Below are 15,832 nucleotides of genomic sequence, written 5' to 3'. Positions count from 1 at the left end.
ACACTAAACTATTCTTAAAAAACACAAAAGCCGCATCACGTCAAATAGACTGGTTTACATTTTACAGAGAAAGGTGGTGTGAGACACGTATATCAAAGGCAAGTTGCAGGTTTGGTTTAAAACTTTTGTGCTCAAAAATGTAGACAAGCAGGACTTTGCAAAGCACTATCGTAAGTTTACGTAAATATTTCAATAAAAAGACAAGCAATTTCAGAATAGGTGAATTGCAACTAAGGGCAAAATTTATTACCACAAAGCGCTACATACCCTACTTGGATGGAGCGGAAGAGCACACTGCTGCAATAATATTAGGTTCAAATTCAAGTCTATGAAAACATCAATCCAAAACTACATGTACTCACTGCTTTCTATGCTGCCATGGTCATTCAGGTAGTACCCAATGCCTTTCAGCAATCCTTCGCTGTGATGACGCACGTTGGTGAAATGGTTTGTCCAATCAAGCCGCACAGAGGTGGTCCCTCCGCTAGAGTCTAGACTAGTCAGCCACTTGTAGCTGGTCTCTGGGGTGGCTGAGACCACGCGCAGTGGGGCATCACTGCGAGTGGTCACGTCATCGGGATCGTCGTCAAAGAACACAAACCGCCTGCTGCGCTTGACGTTGCCAGCGTTGTCAACGACGTCGAGAATGATGGAGTAAACACCTTGGGGACGCGGGGGACGAAAAGCATGTGGAAATGCCAGTCAAGTTTTGGTCTGGAGCCTCAAAAGACGGCAATAAAGGCAATATACATGCACCTTGCTCGGGTCTGAGATCAAAACAAAATTTTAAATGAAAAAGCCTGAAATCTGGCTTTAGGGCGTCAACAAGTCTTTGATTTCTTTGTTATGGGAAAAGTCTTTTTTTTCAGGGTGGCAAGCTTTGCTTTGAGTTTATTTTAATTAATTCTTTTGGATTGATCCGCATAAATGTAGTGGAAAGGTTTCACACTTGTAGGTAAAGAGAGTATCATTGAACAATTATAAACAGCAATGGGACTTTTGAATTTCAGTGTCAGATTTTTTGCATCAAAGTAGAGGCCATTTCAGCAACACTGGCAAAATTCACGGCATATGTTTAGTGATGTCAAATTTGTTACAATTCATCCGTTTAACCCTGAAGTGTTTCTAATAACAATACAAACACAGCCCCGCCACACACTCTATCTCCAACGTCTCATCAGCTACGACATGACCTTACCCACATGGGGAAAGGTGACACTGTGGCCAGACGTGGTGACCCCCTGATAGACAGCGGAACTGTCAAAGATTTCTGTCATCTCGCTGCCGTGGGTGCCCGACAGCTGTCGCACTTGGAGCTCGTATTCCTTGATGCCTGCAAGATCGTCTGCCCATCCTTGCCAGCTGATTGATGTTGTGGCCTTTGTAAAAGGACAAGAGAGAAGGAAGTGATCACTGAGTAAACTGGTGAAGATGGTCACGTAACCAAAATAACATGCACTGAGCATCCACTGCCATTTCCCACAAAGTAGTGGAATCAACAACACTCAATTAAGCTGCAAGCCGGGTCTCAGAATTCAGTGTATTCACTACCAACATCCACAAATAAGGGTCAACTAACCTGTGAGGTAACATCATCCCCTGCGTTCAGCATGGTACTTCGGCATCCACTACTAACGTCTACACAGTGGTAAGGGTCAACAAAGTCAAAGGTGAAAGTTGAGTACCCAGAGGTTGTCCTACCACTGTAGTACCGCGTGTAAAAGGTGCCGGCATTATCCCTGTTGTGGAGCTTCAGGAATCCACCATTTGAGGAATAAACGTCATATCTTAAACTGTGACAGAAGGGCAGAATGCAGATGAATTTACGAAAATTACAGGTTAATGGCACAGAGATGTTGGTAAAATGAACACAAGAACTAGGATGGGCATGATGAGTTTACAAGTATTCATTATTAAAGGCACTGTCACGTAGTCAAAGGATGGTGTTGATTCAAAATGATTCTGTGTGTCACATTATAGTACAGGGTATGAAACAGACTTCATCATTTTGGTATTTTTGGAAGGCCTTTGTTTTTGTAAAGATTTTTTCCTGTTTTCTCCTTTTTTTATATTTTTCTCCCCCATATTCCTGTAGACCTTGCTATTGGTCAAATCTTTACTTCACATACTTGCAATCATCCAATCTGAAAGAATGCTGGGAGGATGTTTCTTGTGTGTGCCTCTCAAATATGAAATGAAGTCACTGGGTGAATTTTTACCACTTTTTTATTTACTCATTGTTTCCTATAATTTTCTGCTCTAGTCACTTTTAGCATTTTCCAAGAAAAGCTAAATTGTAATTTCACAGATATAAAAATCCCGACAAAGAGATTAAAAGTATCCAACATAACGATGTCATGATGATGCGCCTTCAAGTAATTTAATGTGGCTTTTTACATCTTTAACTAACCATTACAACATTTTACACATATTTCCTTACAGCAAACCCAGAGAGCTGTCAACAGGAGGAAATGCCTTGCATTCTGTCTTGATTGGCAAGCTTTTTCTTATCAGCAAATGGAGTTCACAACGGCTGATATACCCCATCCACACTAATAGCTCAGTGCTTTAATACATTAAAATTCTGACTCAGCCAATCAACAGCCGTTTTGGGAAAAGCAACTCTTTCACGCTATAATGTGAAACTCCTTACCTTATATCGTCACCAATTAAAATGGCTGCTAGATAAAGTTCAGGAATTGCTGACATCTTGCATGTCAATGCCAGCAGCATACGTGTATGTACAATACACAGATCATTTTGAGAATTATTTGGGGACTTGAAAATATGCTTGAAGGTGCTTACATGTACTTGTGAAAGAAAAACATCCAATTGCAATATCAAAAACTTTACCTCGGCCCTGCATCAAAGCAACCGTCAAACGCAAACCCCAGAATTTGTGCACACTATTTAATCACCATGGAAACAATTCACATATACTTACACGTCTCCAGTGGCAGGAGTCCAGGAGGCGTAGTTTATTGAGAACTCCAATTCACTGATGACAAGATCAGTTCTGGGCGACAGCTGAGATCCAGCTCCCGAGTAGGACTGCGAGCCAACGGTATGTGTTCCTCCCTGGGCCCCTGTAGTATACAAGGTGAAAGACAAGTTCAATCAGATCACCAGGGAGTGCGTAATCCCAAACTCCCCCCCCCCATTACCATGACAGTTGTTCAATATTTTCAAACAGGATGAATACAGCCCAGTGGCTCAGATGTTCACAGAATGATTCTTAACCCTAACCCCCCAAGGGTTGCTTGCCCTAACCTTTCCCATTCACACAAAGTAGGCTGTTGGACTTTGTTTTTCTGAGGTATGCCAAACCCAGTGCAAAAGCCAGCTGTCTGGCCCTACCAGACCTATCCCCACAGAATTAAACACTTTAGTACTGTTTAATTCTGTGAGGTTGGGGAAGGTTAGGGTTAAAGTGATTCTCAGCTCTGGATGTGGTTTAAGTGAGGCTGCAGCTGAAATCACATCTTTCCTTTTCACATGGACAACTAAAATATTCAAAAGTTGTTCCTACTGTGCCAACAAGGTGACAGTTAAAAGTCTGAAACTACTTCCCCTCTTTAAAACCTTTTCACCTTCCATTACTTATTTTTTAAAAAGGAAGGCTATTAACAGCGACAGATTTTTGGATCAACACGGGAACACACAAAGCTAGACAGAGTCCACACAAACCAAGTTATGTGGGGCCTTTTTGTTTTCAAAGACAAGCATTATACCCTGCAAGCTGAAGGGACCTTAGCCAGAAGCTCAAGTAAAACTTTTTATAAATCTTAGACAAGATCAAATTTCATGCGTTGGTTTTTATCTTATCACTGACAGGAAATAGCAATTAAAATTATCTTCAATCATACCCTTGGGACTTTTAACTTACTGTTAACAACAGCTGTTGCTCGCGCAGACACAATGCCCAGCCCATAACTATGGACATATGCGTGATTTGTGCTGCAGGAGGCTGTAAATAAGTTATTGACCATGTAGGAGCTCTCCCAATTGATCCTGATGCGTTCAAAGTCCCTCACATTGGTGTAGACAGTGGCTGTGCTGCCTTGGACCGTGGGGGATTCCAGAGTGGTTGTCCCCATGATCAGGGTGGCTCGGTGCTCTGACAACACCGGGGCTTGACTGCTGCCCACTTCAACCGAAAAGAAAGCAATGAGTTTCATATTTCTCGGAGTGCTGCAACATGACCAAGATGCAATGCACTGCATCACAAACCATTTGCATCCAAGAGGCAGATTTCAAACTGATGTCTTCCACGTTGCATACTGAAGTTAAACACCTCAATTTCAATCAGCCCACAAAATAATGACACAATGCATATTTGCAGAAATGCACTTTTTCATGGAACAAGCCCAAGTTCCCAGAGAATCTGAAAATCAATTTTTGTGACTGTTCCAGGGCTTTCCGGGACTAAAATATAACTATCTTTCATTTAACACTATTTTGAAAAGAAAAGCTGTTTATAACAAACATGACAAACTGAAAGACTGTCCTAGCCGCTACAATAGACAGACAAGCCTGTATAAAATTTATTATTACTTTTTTTTACTGTTTATTTACTTTTTATATCATGTCAAAAATGGTCCATCAAAAATAACCCTTGCAGGATCTTGACTTCCATGACTTTTCCAAACAGGATTCCCTGTTTTCCCACTCTTCCATTACTTTCCAGGACAATGTTTTCCAGAATTTTCCCTGACAATGGAAACCCAGATGGAAGTTTCACAAAATTGAATCGCTGCTGCCACAAAAGACACCAACAAATTTGATTTTCAAGATGTATTTTTGCGTTGGGGATGTTAATTTATATAACAGGTTTTGCCCTTACCCAACGTATAAACACTGTATGCTCAGTGCTTGTCCGAGAGCTTGCAAAAAAGTCACAAGCTTACTCGAGTGGGACTCGAACCCACGACCTCCTGCTTACTAGTGCAGACGTCTTAACCACTCGACCACCGAGCTTGCCGGGGTCGGCTGGCCGGTCCGAGTCAGGTGAAGCAGCGGGTACCGCAAACTATTTTCAAGGTGTATTGGGGAGATTGTATGGGCGTTGGGGAGATGTTAATTTATATAACAGGTTTTGCCCTTACCCAATGTATATATTAATAAACACTGTATGCTCAGTGCTTGTCCGAGAGCTTGCGAAAAAAGTCACAAGCTTACTCGAGTGGGACTCGAACCCACGACCTCCTGCTTACTAGTGCAGACGTCTTAACCATTCGACCACCAAGCTTGCCGGGGTCGGCTGGCCGGTCCGAGTCAGGTGAAGCAGCGGGTACCGCGAACTCTTTTCAAGATGTATAAAAAGATGTATAAAAATTTGAATAGACAAAACATACTGACATGTTCTACAGTCGGGCCCCGAGAAGCCAGAGCAGCAGGTGCACTGAGCGTAGTCTGCGCAGGATCCTGGAAAGCAGGCATTGCTATCGCTCCTCCAGGAACATTGCTCTGGGGAAAGGGTGACATCATGTTAAATTGAAGGACCATCTAAAAATCTTCCATCAGACACTGTCCATCATGGATACATGTAGGCTTGATTTCTCCTGAGCTATCATTGGATTGGATTGATTGTTTCCCCCGAAAATGGGGAAATGGTATTGCACTCGACTGGACTACTCCAAAGACTTAACCTTAAAATCTTAGATCAAATCAAAAATCAAATCACAGTGCAGTTTGGGATGAAATAAGAAATCAGGTGGACCACAGCGAAAACACAAATCTTGAATGGAAAGGCGTAGGTGATCGTACAGTTTTTATGATTCTTGAGTGCTAGTACATACACTAATGTGCTTCACTGATGTTTCTATAATGCAATGTTATATCATGGAATGTTATCTAGGCATTAAAATGTAAATCTTTCACGATATTTTATTTTTAATTGTATTTTTTGTTTTGTACACTGAAATCTTTTTGCCCTTGGGCCAGCAGTCTCAATTTCTGTTAGAAATAAATGAGTATTCAAATTCATTTCTCTAATAAAGTGTTTAAGCAAGGACGTTTGAATGGAAAATTGTCTACCATGTCACATACAGTATGCTTAGCCTTCAGCAACCCATGATTCTTACCTACATTTGTCTTTTCATGGCTACCTTATCCACTAAAAAACCTGACTCTCCTAGATGTGTGAAAATAACAACTTAGAGTGAACAGAAAAATAAGTGCACAGCTTTTTTAAACTTATTCACCAACTTGTTCTACAATTTGAATTAGTTGTTGATCTTCTCTGGGAAAAAAAGACCTGATCATTTTTACCAGGTAGAGGTTGATGAACAATTGCATGCATCACTTTGATTTGAGAGATAAAGTTGCTTTGTTTGCTCTTGACATAAAATGGGTATAGTCAGTTATGATATTCAGGTCAGCAAACCTAGACTACTGGGCTACAGCTAACACTTTGAATATAAGACTGAGGTATTCTACAAGAGTGGCAGAAAATGAAAATGTCACTTTAGCAGGTAAATATCCAAACTACTCACTGATACACTGGGTTCGGTCAGAGGACGGCTTGTACGCTGCCCCGAATGAAGTGCCATAGTCACCATTGCAACTCTGGCAAATTTGGTTGTGTGAGGTAGTGCAAGTCACACTGTCACAGAATGAGATGCGTGTGCACTCTGAATTGGTAAATAACAAGAAAAAAAAGAGTCACAGCAAATTTAACTCTAGTGGAGGAGCACAAAACTTGTCAAGCGACCGATTGCGCCCGCTACATGTTAAAGTCACACGGAATATTATGGGTATCACTCCCATAGCAATGTGAGTTTTGAGTGCTGTTTACAAAGCAAGCCGATTTACAGTATAGTATCCAGCACATCGGTAGTCTGAATACGGTACCTACAGTCAGATTTATTTTTGGTAAATGATAGTTACTATGAAACACTTTGCTTTTGGTGGACACCATGTTTGTTGATATTTAATACCTGCTATAGGTTACATGACTCAGCGGGGTGTTAACCAGGGTGTCTTTTGGACATCCTGTAGACCAATTGATGCCTTGTTCCAATACACAAATGCATTTAAAAGCATAAAGCCTTGTACATGTATTTATAAGGTTGGCACTTGTTGACAACCCATTTCCAAATGCTGGCTAAAATCCTGATTGGCAAGACTCATGCAATTCAAAACCTGCCCGATCCAACTGAGAAATGTACATTATCATGAGAGTATGGCTACATAAAGGACAGTTATACAGCTAAACAAGACATTTTTATAACACAAACATCATATAACTTCATACATATTATCAATGCATGGTGTGCCTTAAATAAAAAGTCAAAAATTCAAAACTAAGTGACAAGTGGCAACTTTATTTTTTCGGGGGATGAGCACAATTTAAGTCAGATTTTTCGATGAAAACTCATCACAAGAAATAGACCTATTTTCAGTTACACTGTCCACCAGCGGCTGGAAACTCTACGACTGGCCACCAGCAATTGGAAAAAAAAAATTTAGAGTAGAAAAAAAAACTCAGCCACTTCTACATATTAAAACTCAAATAAGCCCCCTTTTAGATCAAATGTGACATGCAGTGATGACATTTCTGCAAACTTCAGCAGTTCTTACAAAACAGCATTGTAAAAAACAAGGATCCATACAAAAAGAAATATTTAAGCACAAAGAAGAGAGTACCGTCACATCTTGGCGAGTAGTAGCCCGGGTTACAGTTGATGCAGTTATCGGGAGTGCTGCAAGTGCCTCCGTTGGGACAATAATTCACATGGCCATGACATATGGCTGAAATGAGCACAAGAACATTCATATGTGATAACAGCAAGAATATTGCACTTGGATGGTTCAGTTTTAGGCCATTTTCCAATACTTGACTTCGGCTCAGTCTCAGGCTTGAACTGTTGAACTACCTGACTTTGAAGTTGTAAGTGCAGTAAGTCTGATAGTGTCACAAAACATCAAATAAAATGCAAACATGCCAAACATTACAGAACTTCAATCTAATTTAAATGCTTCAGGCCCACAATCGGGGATTGATTTCAAAGACAAAGCTGGAGACGAAGTTGAGTATTGGAAAACGGCCCTAGACATCATGCAGCCTGACCTCTGCTGGGCCACAGGACTGCTGCGAAGAACTGGCCATTACATTTTCCATCCGACACTTTCTTAAGAGTTTCCGATGGACACACGATGCTTTGGGGCAATATTCAGATTTTGGGAGGGTTTCAGACTTACTTTTAGTACAAGTATGTGTCAATTGGCCAAGATTGTCAAGAATGCACATGGGAGAATCAAGTCATCCCAAGGTAGTACCATAGGGTGGCTCAGTTGGGACACTTCAATGTAAACCTTTGCAATCAGGTGGAATGGAATATTGTGGAACCAACTGTTACAATGTAAAAGTTGCACAGTGCTCTTTTTGCAGATTGGAAGTTGCTCCCGGTCATTGTAAATAATTGGAAGATGAGGACCTGCGTCGGCCTTGTACAGTTTTTATTGTTGAGTTCAAATGCGTACACGTTGTTCACATTACAAAAAGAAGCCAAGGTCCTTCATTAACCCTAACAGTCACAAATCCTCCAATTTCAATACGATTTTACACACACCCTTGGAGGTTGGGGTTAATACAGTAAAACACTTTTATTATGTCCAATAAAATGTTGCAAGATGCAGATATTTTGACCATTACATCAACAAACTTGACACTCCGTCCTGACTCGAAATGCACCCTCAAAAACAAAGAAGAGACAAGCTGGTAGGAAGTTTTTCGACCAGGCTCATGCACACACCAAGTGCACAGGCACCAACCTTAAATTCAAAAAGAAATTGGACACATGTGCTCAGGGTGTCTTGAGCCAAACTGGCGTGAACTTGTGTGCCTGCAAAGTGAGTTCCCGACCAGAAAGGGCCATTGTTGAGCACAAGATAAAAAAACCACATGCCCTCTCTCGTTAATTCACACCATGGAGCAACTTCCATGTTTTGCAACGTCCCATGACATGTTCAGGGAAAGTCTATGTAACAGAATGTTGCAGACGAGCATTCTGGAGACATTTAGGCTGCATCCAAATCTGTTTTCTAGAGTTAGGTTAAGTCTTCACGCCATTCGAAATGCGTGTAGATGCCCAGATAACAGACTTAGCCTTAGCTCTGGAAGCCTGTTTCGGACAGAGCCACAGGCTCCATAGAAAAACGAATGATACTCAGATTAGCAAAGGGGCATAATGAATTGACCAAGTTCAAACATACGAGTGTCACAACCAGTGGTGCCTGACACGGTACCAGTCCATCCATCGCAACACCGATAGCAGTCTATTTCCCTGCCAAAAACCATACGTAGCATAACAAAATTTCATTATCAGAAACTGTACAGCATGGTGGGCATGCACACATATCCTTACTTTCAGGATCCTGGTATGTATGTAGGCAATGGTGGGCTCAATGTCTTCATTCAACCATGAATTTCAAGCAACTCAGACATTGTTCAATTGTGTAGAGTTTCTGAGGTGGCAAAGGTAAATTTAGACTGACACAACGAAACACACCTTCAAAGAAGTTTACAAATTGCACGCAACAACAATCTACAGACAGGCATCTCTAAAACTTTTTGTAAAAGTAAAAGATTCCCATTCAAACGGTACCATGCATCACATGGGTCTTAGGCCTAGAGAATATCAAGGTAGAATATCCATGTAAAGTGAGGAACTCTATATTAAGGATTTTTCAGGTGGACTAGAAATAGTTGTGTTAACACCATCTCTTTTGAGCATGTGGGGTTCTGAAAAGAGATATATCCATGGTGCTACCACAAACCTATCTAGTATACCTCCACCATGAAACACTTCAACTCTCAAGGATGTTTCATTCCCAAAGTGAAGTGTGAATTACGGGCAGTGGAAAGAATTCCGTAGGCCTAATCAGATGCCACCAGTTTTCCCTTTCCCTACAGTTACCCATAAGGAAAGAGTTCCAAGACAACACAAATTTACCCTTAAAATCTTACAACCGTCAGAGAGTCGTAGCCTATCACTGAGCAACAGTAAAAAGTGAACTTTAGCCAAGAAAATTCCGAAGCATTTACTTAGTAAACACTCAAAATGTCCGTCCATGGTGTGGAACTCTTTCCGAATCGTTTTGAAAATGAAGGCCAGAGCGACATTGCTTTGAAGTAGTTTTTAACTTCTTGATGCGCCGAGTAGCCCTTCTTTTAACATTTTGTTATGACCAATGGAACGATGAACAAAATGATAGAAGAGGAAAGAGACCTACATCACATACCCACGTCCATGGGTACGGGTGACACTGCACGTTGCCCAGACGAAAATCCACCTTGCACCAAATAAAAAAACTGACCTGCGCGCCTCGTGAGCTGAGCGAGAGCCCTCTGTTGTTTAAATTACGTCAACTTTTTTTTTTCGAGTTCCGGTCCCCGTTTCCGACAACTGACCTTTTTATCAATTTATTTATAGAAATACACATGATTTCAAAACTGAGTGATATTTGTGAAAACTTGTAAATTTCATTTGGGAGAGACTCTCGATAGACATTCTAAATTTAACTTTTGGGGCAATGCAGCAAGCCTATATCGGGCAATAATTTTTTGGTGCATTTGTTTTATTTTTTACGTCCCTTAGACGTTTTGTCGGCCTAATTGTAAAATGTATGAACGGAATCTTAATTTTTACACGAGTTGTGTTGTACAGATTTGTACCTTTCCCTGAAAATCTTACCACAATCAATTATTAATTTTCAGGCAAGGATAGAAATGATCGATCCATCAGCACTTTCAAGGCTTCCATTCGATCTTCAGCATGGCTTATTTGCCTTTTAACCACATTAGGCCTAAGTGGAACTTCTCTCTAAATTAAAAAAGTGAAAATTCACTCCATTTGACTGAAAAATCAATCCCTCAGATTGAAATTAAGGACCAGACGAAATGGAGTGAATTTTTTCACTTCAAAAGACTGAAATTTCACTCAAGCTTCTACTGGAAGGGGCTATTTTCAGCCTTTTTCAGTCTAAATTCAGAGTGATTTTCACTCTTAAATGTCTTGTCCCTAATTTCACTTTTTCCGATTTAGAGAGCTGCAGAAGCTGAGTGTTCAATAGGATTGAGAGTTTATGGTTTCAGTTCCTAGAAAAAGTAAAAATATTGACAAAACTTCCCTCAACATTTATCTGGAAAGCTGTGATCCAAAAAGTTACAGTCTTGTTAATGGGAATTATTATCTGAAAACGTTTGACCCACCTGTGTCGAGTACAACTAAAGAACCCCGTTATATCCCAGCAAGATGTATAGTAACGCTGCTGGCACTTGTAAGAGCAAGCAAGGGCGCTGAGGAAAGAAAAAAAGGAGAGTAAGTAGAGAAAAATGGCCAGGATTAGAACCGGCTCCTAATGTACACAGCCTGACCTGTGAACAAACACCACTACACACAAGCGTGTTTTTAAAGGACGAATGATACAACACATCGCAACCCATGAAACGATTCGATGCGCTGATATCTCTTAATTAATTATACCCAGGTAAATCCAGACTAGTGTGAAAAGGGATCTAGCCTCTTAACTTTGGCGACGGAAATTCTCCTGTCAAGGGCCTAACTGATCAACTGTAATTTTGTGCGGCAGTTTCAGCGAAATATCTCTGCAAAGCACTTTGCTTCAATTTTGCCTTTTCTCTCTTTTGAAAAGTTGTTTGGCCTACCTGATTACACATCAACAAAGGCTGATGACTAAAATTTGCCCATTGCACGGGCGAAATAGGGGACTTTTCCCCTACATACACTAATTTAAATTATAACACCTATCGCACGGAGGACAATAATTTATGGCTAGTTGAATGCTAATGAAATATGGAACACTGCAAAAACTGGGGTGTTAACACCCCGGTGTTAAAAGAGAACTACACCAACACTTTTCACTGGTGTTAAAATTTGATGTTACATGTATTTGGTGTTACTTTTAACAGCCTCCAGTGCGTTGTAACACTTATAGGTGTACAAAGTAACACCAGCAGTGGTAAAGTAACACCCTATGGTGTAGTCATTTGATAACACCAACAAGTGTTGATTTTAACGACACAGTTTTTGCAGTGGACCTTGGAGGGCGTTGAGCGAATACACGCCCACTGCTTCCCGGACACAGCTTTTGCAGTTTGCAAGAGATATGCAATAACATGACGCTAGGTACATAAAAATGCATACTGAGAAGATGCGAACTTACCGTGAACAAGGCAGTCTTGCAACAAAGAGGATCACCATGAAATGAACAGCGATCAAGGTGTGTACTCGAAGGAACATTGTCAGACCTGCAACAGGTATAACAGTAGGCACTTGAGTTTTAGGAGAAGCAGGTGCAATTTGACGGATATACACTTGAGGGGGTGGGGCGAAACCGCCCCAGTGGGGACGCAAAGTCCTTGGATGATGAGGGAGGGGGAAACAGTTATTCCGTCTATCTGCTGAAAAGGAGATGAATATTCTCATCACCCTCCACACTTTTTGGTGGTGAGAAACAAAAGAAGGTTTTGAAGTTATTTTGTTACTATTCTAACAGCCGACTGTATCATGAGCAATACCCCCCGTCATGGTCAACCCTCAGTTCTCTCCATTTTTCGAATGTCTAAGGCCAGGTTTTTATATCATGGACTTTGAGGTCATCATCCCTCACATTGGGCAATGCGGATTTACCCCGAAACCCCGCAAGTTAAAAGTAATTGTATCCCATCAGCACTGTTGTCAGCACTTGATGATAACGTCCTCCACCCACAGGGTCTGAGCTGCGCAATTATGGCAATCGGTCATTCGGTCTATACCAGGCAAGATATGGGACGGAGGGATACCCCCCACCTGTCCAATTCTTATACACACTGTAGACTATTGTTACCTAACACGTCTTCCTAGAAGTCTGTAAAGAATTCCTGAGATTCCGATCAAACAATAACAAACACAAAGGCGGGGGGGTTCTCTCCATCCCATATCTTGAATCATATGATTCGGTCTGGCCTCCAATTTGTGGTAGAGGTACCCACCAATTGAAAAGCAAGAGGCCATCAAGCCAAATTTCATTGTTGTCGGATTGTCCACCGTCCTTCTGTTAATGGTGTGACCATAACAAACTGTTGTCAATGACTCCACCTGGATACTTAATAACTTATACCACTGAAATCTACAATCACTATCGTACAAATTGTACCGCAGCCGTGTTAGCAAGAAACATTGATTTACTTTGGACCAACATTTAAAGGCTACAATTTTTAGTGAGTAATTGACGCAACACAGAGTACAATGTTTTTATTGTTATTTCTAGAATCCAGTTCTCACTCTTCAAGAAGGCCATTCATAAGTTACTTTGCCGAAAAGCTGCCATTATCCGAGAGACAGGCGTGGGTATTTTGCAAGTTTCAATGTGCATTAGAGTGTGTTTAATAGGATTCCCACGCTCATGAACTGACCATAACAAATAAATTTCTGGAAGCAAAACTCAGTGGACATCTCAAGGCGTGAGGCTGTCAAATTCTTGCATTGCCTCCGCCACAACTTTTAAACACGTGAACTGGCAGACTCACCTGATCCGATCAAGTCAGTAATGCAGAATTAAGGCACCTTGGCCAGTTTCAACGAGAACAATTCGACGTATGGACCGGGGAACGAAATTAGTCCGATGTAGGGCCTAACTCAGACTGTGACTAATCGCACTTCAGTCTCCCATGAGACATTGTTATGGCCACAACGCACGCGAGCTTGGCCAACCGTCACTCGATTCCACGGCTTTGTGTAAATGTATTCATCATTCATCAAGTTAAGTCTATTTTCCTGGAACAATATTTTCATGATCATTATGTACCGTGCATGTTTCTCAATAAACAGGACCTCGAATTCAATTTATGCTGAATGTCGTGTTTGCGTGTTATGGCATGTTGCAAATTGAAAAATAAATAAATTCACCGATGTATTATGGATATCCGCATCCTCCTTTTTAGTATGCAAATCGTGTACGCTTTCAATGCTTCGAGTTCAGTAAAAAAAAAAAACACAAACAAACAACAAAAGTAAAAGGCAAAATAACCTCATCTTTCAACATAGATACAAGAAGCAGGAAGCCACCAGGACACATCCCATGCTTGTCATACATCTCTAGCCCTGTGGTAGGAAGAATCACGGTTATAAATCTCTGTCCTAGGTAGGAGCAACTCTTTCTCCTCAATCTGTCCTCATCCTCTAAACCAAATACGATCAAAGCAGACCAAGCCCGTGTAGTTGATACGTAATGGCGAGCATTAGGTCACTTTCGCAGTTTCGAATTCTGGAGATAAAATATCAGCTCATTACCATACACTGTTTCCACAGTTCAAACCAGTATAGCACTGTTCACCCTTTGCATCAACACTGCATATAGAAACTATGATTATTGGCCAAACAGCTAGCCAGGCGGCCTGAAGGAGATGGACATTCAAATCACATGACTAGACTAAGAGATACTAAAGGCAAGTAAGGGTGAGGGTCAAGGAGAAACAAGATTGGGGACGACATCGATGAAACCACACGGGGCACCCTATGGGGGGAAGAGAACATGTGACAGAGAGAAAGTTTGGTTGAGAGGAACACCTCACGCATGGAAGTAAGCAGGCTTGGAGCCCGGCAGACAAAAACAGACAAATATTTTGTAATTTGGAGTTCAGTCTCACCTGTTACGGTGTTAAGATGTTAGGACTGCAGTTAGGCGGCCGTTCTGCTCTTCAGTCTCGCTTGTTCTCTTCAGTGCAGAGAAAAAGGGCTCGTGGGTCGGTATTAGCAATGTCACACTGCTCTGACTTCGAACTTCAGTAACCAGCCCCAATGAGCACATAGATTAAGTCATAATACAGTGCATGGCAACTCACCTGACTGACCAACTCACCTGTTTGCCACAAGGTCGTTGTCAAGGGCCGTGGCCCATCAAATATTAACCTTTTATTACAGAGTACAACAGTGTGTTTTGTCGTCTAACAAAACTTGAAGCCATAGCGGAGCTCCGATGTACATATACTTTTGACTGGGAAAGGTGATCGCTGGATGGCATGAGGGTGGAGGCTGTAATTAAACAAACTGCGTTGAATTTCCAAGTAAAATGTAACGCAATAGGCTGAGGCTTTGTTAAGATTTTTCATCGGGAATTCAGTGAAGTGCTTATAAAGGTCTGTGAAACTAGAAGCTTAAATGTGTCTCGAGAAAATCTGAGCAATTTTGTCACTTTCGTTGGGATAGTTGAGACCAACGCAATTATCGTTATACCCAAGACTCTTTGTTGACACCAATAGAACACGGAGGTCTCACGAAGGTGTTTGTCACCTGAGCTGAGAAAGGGAATATGGATCGAGGACAAGCTTGGGACCTAATTTTGCTACAGTCGCTGTAAAACCGAAAACACAATCATCTGTGCGTTATCATTTCTTCTTGGTTTATTTTCATCTGACCAGGCTGTTATTTATAAAGGAATAAAAACTCACTTCTTTCGGTTTGTCTATGCATGCTTTCAGCTGGGAAACCCTATCGAATCCATGTTTAATGCGTTACGGAAAGGAATCGAGAACTATATACATTCGAAAATCCAGAACTGATGATTTATCAGGATACTCTGTGTACGTCAGTTCTCTGTCGGGTGCAACGTCTTGTTTGTGAAGGCATTTATTTAAATAATAATCAAAGACACCGTGCATGAGTCGGGATTCGCCTGACCAGCCACGTAACACATCATGCATCTCGAGGTCGAGATGACAAAGCCTTCAGCTGCAAAATGTGCATGCTACAATGTATAGTGAAGTTGTGGTGAGTCGCGAACTCTCTAAATCGGAAAGAGTGAAATTAGGGACAAGACGTTCTCGGAG

The 15,832-nt window shown here is 41.3% G+C and overlaps 1 protein-coding gene across 8 annotated transcripts in view; it reads right to left on the bottom strand.

The window, feature by feature from the left end:
- Positions 1-15,565, bottom strand: part of LOC110985345 (uncharacterized) — a 45,592-nt gene extending 30,027 nt beyond the window's left edge. The window contains exons 1-13 of one of the 8 annotated variants that reach the window (XM_087145675.1): positions 15,455-15,565; positions 14,866-15,038; positions 12,190-12,274; positions 11,216-11,302; positions 9,217-9,287; positions 7,648-7,752; positions 6,495-6,632; positions 5,359-5,466; positions 3,887-4,147; positions 2,945-3,086; positions 1,580-1,793; positions 1,199-1,379; positions 363-662 (exon numbers count right to left, since the gene is read on the bottom strand). In XM_087145675.1, the coding sequence (XP_087001801.1) occupies positions 363-662; positions 1,199-1,379; positions 1,580-1,793; positions 2,945-3,086; positions 3,887-4,147; positions 5,359-5,466; positions 6,495-6,632; positions 7,648-7,752; positions 9,217-9,287; positions 11,216-11,302; positions 12,190-12,266 (1,684 nt within the window). In that variant the 5' untranslated portion in view covers positions 12,267-12,274; positions 14,866-15,038; positions 15,455-15,565. Of the gene's footprint in view, positions 1-362; positions 663-1,198; positions 1,380-1,579; positions 1,794-2,944; positions 3,087-3,886; positions 4,148-5,358; positions 5,467-6,494; positions 6,633-7,647; positions 7,753-9,216; positions 9,288-10,236; positions 10,324-11,215; positions 11,303-12,189; positions 12,612-12,656; positions 12,676-13,534; positions 13,685-14,034; positions 14,080-14,653; positions 14,812-14,865; positions 15,039-15,454 lie in introns of those variants that run through there. The other 7 variants (XM_022246311.2, XM_087145676.1, XM_087145674.1 and 4 more) reach the window with 7 other exon arrangements.
- Positions 15,566-15,832: the final 267 nt, after the last annotated feature.

Source organism: Acanthaster planci, linkage group LG14, assembly GCF_054643075.1.
Source record: "Acanthaster planci isolate LZ-2023a linkage group LG14, COTS_SCS, whole genome shotgun sequence".
Lineage (NCBI taxonomy): Eukaryota > Metazoa > Echinodermata > Asteroidea > Valvatida > Acanthasteridae > Acanthaster > Acanthaster planci.
The sequence above is the reverse complement of the archived record's forward strand: the minus strand, read 5'-3'. Positions and strand labels throughout refer to the sequence as shown.